Source organism: Gracilinanus agilis, chromosome 4 (genome assembly GCF_016433145.1).
Source record: "Gracilinanus agilis isolate LMUSP501 chromosome 4, AgileGrace, whole genome shotgun sequence".
NCBI classification, from domain to species: Eukaryota; Metazoa; Chordata; class Mammalia; order Didelphimorphia; family Didelphidae; genus Gracilinanus; species Gracilinanus agilis.
In genome coordinates, this window is record NC_058133.1 from 359,809,600 (window position 1) to 359,814,285 (window position 4,686).

At 46.7% G+C, this 4,686-nt stretch overlaps 1 protein-coding gene across 1 annotated transcript in view; it reads right to left on the reverse strand.

Annotated features, from left to right (window-relative positions):
- Positions 1-3,581, reverse strand: part of MICAL1 (microtubule associated monooxygenase, calponin and LIM domain containing 1) — an 18,324-nt gene extending 14,743 nt beyond the window's left edge. Inside the window, exons 1-6 of the mRNA XM_044676689.1 lie at positions 3,324-3,581; positions 2,961-3,168; positions 2,715-2,819; positions 2,520-2,624; positions 2,191-2,346; positions 1,277-1,377 (exon numbers count right to left, since the gene is read on the reverse strand). Of these exons, the coding sequence (XP_044532624.1) occupies positions 1,277-1,377; positions 2,191-2,346; positions 2,520-2,624; positions 2,715-2,819; positions 2,961-3,168; positions 3,324-3,581 (933 nt within the window). The remainder of the gene's footprint in view (positions 1-1,276; positions 1,378-2,190; positions 2,347-2,519; positions 2,625-2,714; positions 2,820-2,960; positions 3,169-3,323) is intronic.
- Between the last annotated feature and the right edge of the window lie 1,105 nt (positions 3,582-4,686).

Sequence of the window (4,686 nt, forward strand, 5' to 3'; positions counted from 1 at the left end):
TTTCTTTCTTTCTTTCTTTCTTTCTTTCTTTCTTTCTTTCTTTCTTTCTTTCTTTCTTTCTTTCTTTCTTTCTTCCAACATGGGGTAGCACAGTGGATTGAGAGCCAGGCCTAGAGATGGGAGGTGCTGGGTTCAAATATGACCTGAGATATTTCCTAGCTGTGTGATCCTGGGCAAGTCACTTACCCTCTATTGCCTAACCTTTACCAATTTTCTGCCTAGGAATCAATACTCAGGATTGAGCCTAAGCTGGAAGCTAAGCTTATTTAATTTTAATTTAATTGTAAAATTTTTATTATATACTTAGTAACCACCACCTCCAACAAAAAAAAATTTAACTAAACAAATGCATAAAAAAAGATTATGTGCAAAACCACAAACTCCACATTGTTTATAATTTGTTTAAAAATATATAAATTAAATATGTATGCAAACAAATATCCTGGGGGGGGGGGCAGATGGGTGGCTCAGTAGATTGAGAGTCAGGCCTAAAGCCAGGAAGTCTTAGATTCAAATCTGGCCTCAGACACTTTCATGCTGTGAACCAATATGCAGTATTGATTCTAAGACGGAAACTAAGGTTAAAAAAAACCACACACACACACAAAACAACAACAATACATAAATATCCTCTGTTTTTTAGTTCCTTTTGGATTTGTTTTACTTGGATATCTTTTTCCCCTTGATTTTGTGGCTATTTTTAAAAATGTCATCATGGTATGTATTATTCTTATTCTCTTTTCCTATATTTCCCTCATTTTCTTTATATTTCCTATATGTGTCACTTCAATAATATAATATAATCCATTACATTCAAATGTCATAATCTATTCAGCCACTCCTCCCATTCATTGCATTTGTGTTATTTCTTGTTATTTTGTCATTACAAAGTTTCCATGAATATTTTCATACATACACAGCTTTTTATCCTCTCAATCCTGCCCTTAGACCCATACCCTAGAACAGGATCTCTAGGTCAATGAGCATGAACAGCTTTACAACTCTTAATCCATATTTCTATCTCATTTTTTTATACAAAAAAAAGTTGAGTTTAAAAAGAAAAAGAAAGGTAAGGAATCTGGAGAACGGGGGTGGGGTGGTTGGTAGGGGGAGACAAGGCCAATTAGGGGCTAGGAAGGCTACCTCTAAGAGCCCACGTGTGTCAATGTCCCAGCCCTCTGCTCCATCCATCACTACCCCAGCTCCCCACATCACAGCTTCCCTAATACATCACTTCCCCTCCACATCCATTCACAGCTGCCACCGGTTCTCCTACCTGACGAAGCACTCCTAGCCGAAGTAAACTCTGTTTCTTGGCAGTCATCACAAAGTAATGGGTGTCATCCTTGTAGTAAACAATGTTCTCCAGGTCAATGCCTGGGGTGTGGGGAGAGGAGGAAGAAAAGGATCATTTCTGAGTGGAGGAAGTCTCAGGATTGAGCTTCCTCTCTTCAGCTCTCTCCTCAAATCATTCCTACTTGGGCTTAAAGAAGAACGGACTCTGGGAAAATTTGTCTATTGTGGTCTTCTTTTTTTATTTTTTAATTTAATCTCGGACTCGTCTTGGTCTTAAGTCTAAAAGAGAGAGATTAGTTGAAGGGGAAAGGACCAGAGACTAGAGAAGGAGAGATCAGATACAATCACTGATTCCAAGTCCCAAAAAAGCAGGGATCATGCTGGGTCTCAATAGTAGGGGCTCAATTTATTAATCAATAAATGTATTTATTTATATAATAATTTGTGCATTTTTATAAATATATATAGCAATAGTCTGTATATATAGATCCCTTTAAAGTTTGCAAAGGGCTGTATATAGTTTTTGTTCGTTGATTTTTACAAAATCCCTGTGAACAAAGTGCTATTAGTATCTCCAATTTTTCAGATGAGGAAACTGAGTCTGAGGGAAGTCCGGTGACCCGTCCCCGCTAGTGAGTGTGTGTCAGAGGCAGGTTTGGAACCCACAGAATTCCCAATTTCAAGCCTAGGGCTGTATCCACTGGGTTACTTGAATGAATTACTATTGCTAGACCCCAGGGAGGGAGAGAAAAACTGAGAAAGGGTCTTCTCTTTCATACCCTTTACACGTATGGCCATATGGGTGTGGGAAGGGGAGGAAGAGTGGAGGTAAGGCAGGGAGGGAGATGGACAGAGTGCCCAAGCTGTACCCCAATGGACAGAAGGGGGTCCGACCTGTGGCCTTGAACAGGCTCTGGAAGAAGCTCTGGTTGTAGATTCTAGCCACACCACTGATCTCGGGCACCTGAGTTTCAGCCACCGTGCGCCCATTCACGAAGTTTGCGGTGATGCCAATGGCCAGTTTGCCTCTCATCTCTCTGACCGAGAAACCTGGGGGTGGGTAGAGATATTGGGGGAGGGATGGGAAGAGATGTGGGCAAAAGACAAGAATAAGGGCGACTCTGTAAGGTCAGTGTGGGGTGGGGAGTTGGGGTGTTGTGGGAAGCTCAGAATCAGCGATTTGTGAGCTGGGAGCTTGGGCAGGGTTCGCAGAGGAGAGTTACCTTCAGGGATGAATTTACCACCTGCTGCAGAGATGAGAACGTCAAATTCGTACAGGGCTAGTTGGTCAGTGGGGCTGGGCTGAAGCTGGGCTCTCCAGCCAATCCCTGAAGGGCAAAGGAGGATGAGAGTGAGAAAAACAAGGGAGGGGATGGGAAGGGAGAGCCAGGAAGGGAGCATCGCAGACAGACACTTACCCTTGTGAGATGGGGGCAGGAGTCCTGTGAAGGAGACCCCCCAGTGAATCTCCACCCCCAGGAGTAATGCCACCTTCAGCAGGAGCAGCTGGAGCTGCCGAATACCTGGAGAGCAAAGGCGGGGAGTTGGAGCACACAAGTGCTTTTCAAAAGGAAATCAAATGAATGGAGGGGAGACAGGAGAGCCCCTACCGTACCAAGCAGAGAGGAGCCTCCAAACTCACCCCCATGCCCTCCGGAACTTACTGATATGGTCCAGGGTGCCTGTGCAGAAGCGTCCGTAGAACTTCTTGGCCCCGAGCCCTCGGAGGTCTTGGATAGTAAAGGGCCAAAGGTGGAGGACATTGTGGCGGGAGAATTTGGTGCGTTTCTCCACCAGGACCACTCGGGCCCCCAGCAGGGCCAGCTCCACAGCTGTCCGAAGTCCACATGGCCCAGCTCCTACCACCAAGCACTGCCCGGAGGGGATGGAAGGAGAGGTGGGGGAAGCCGCGTGGGGACAGGAGCCCACCCTGACCCCAAGCTTCCCTTTCCAGCCCCCCAACTCCAAGGCTCTCTCAGCTTCTGTGTCCTGCCCCAGGCCCCCCACCCAACCCCCTACCTGCCCACCTGGGTGTTGGCACAGGCTTTCCCCTGCTCATAAACGGGATGGGAAGCCCGCTTATCCAGCTTGGCCCAGAGGCTTTTGGCATTCCAGTAGTTGAGTTCAGCCTTGAGCTTGTGATACAAGGACAGCCTCCCACCAGGCTCCAGGCCCAGACACATGCACAGGTCTTGGAAGCTGCTGAGCACCTCCTTGCACTGCTGTGCCTGCAGAAAGTTCTCAAAGAGTCCATGGGCAGGATTCTGGGAAGCAGCAGCTGCCATGGGGGCAGCCAGAAGGGATCTAGGGGAGGGGGAACAACTGGTTAGAGACACACACACAAAAGAGTTCCTGGAGGAGGGGAGAAGCCGAATAGGAGGAGAGGGGAGGCCAGAGGAGTGATCCCAGCCCTGATTGGCCCCATGGAGCCAGTCAATATCATCAGTTCCTTTTCCCCTCCTCTCTCGACTTTTCCCATCTCTAGAAACAAGAGCTCCGTTTCCTGTGATTTTAAGTGGGATGCCAAATTTGGAAATGAAAAATCAGCAGTCTGGGCACATTGGGTACAGGCTCAGAAGAGGCTGCTAGTGTTTTCCACACCCACTGCCCAACAAAGCTGCAAGATCCGAACTTCAACTTGGGGACTCTCAAGGATCTGACAAGTATAATTTTAAATATGTGTGGATTCTAACGGGTAAGAGTTTGCTCTCAGTTCTTCTCCATTAAGGGACTGGGGAAATAGGTTTGCGTTTTCAAGGACAGTTAAAAACATCAGGGCAGAGGAGATAGGGGTAAGAGGGATAAAGGACAAAGAGTGGGAAGGAAAATTCCAAGGCATGAAGACTGTCCAAGAATGCATATTTATCCCTCCTCCAGAGAATTCAGACATCCCAGCATCACAGATGCCCCAGCTCAGATCAAAGAAGTTAGGTCCAAATTGTTTCTGTAATAGGTACTTTCCTGTATCAGGCTTCCCCCACAACCACTAAAACCACCTCAAAATTCTAGCAGCCAAGAGGAAGTGGAGAGAGAGAGAGAGAGTTTGTAACTGGGCATCCATCCGGCTGCCTGAGTCTGTTTTCTGACATACTGTGGTCACATTACTTCCCTCCCATTAACTTAAGACTCTTCTGAGGACCCCTGGAGGAAGGCAGAGATGTAAGTCAGGCCTTTGCTCTTTCTATCTTTCCAAAAGTACTGGCACCATTTTCTCTGCTCTGGCACTTCCCTGAATCCTCACTTTTGGAGTCTCCCCAGCATAAGACCTTCCTTTATTTCTCCACGCTAAGATTAGGGGTAACTTGGGAAGGGAAAAAGCTTCTAAGCAGGGAAGATGAGTCAGCCAAGGCTGGGGATGGAGGAAAAAAGCAGAGCGGTGCTGAGACCTTC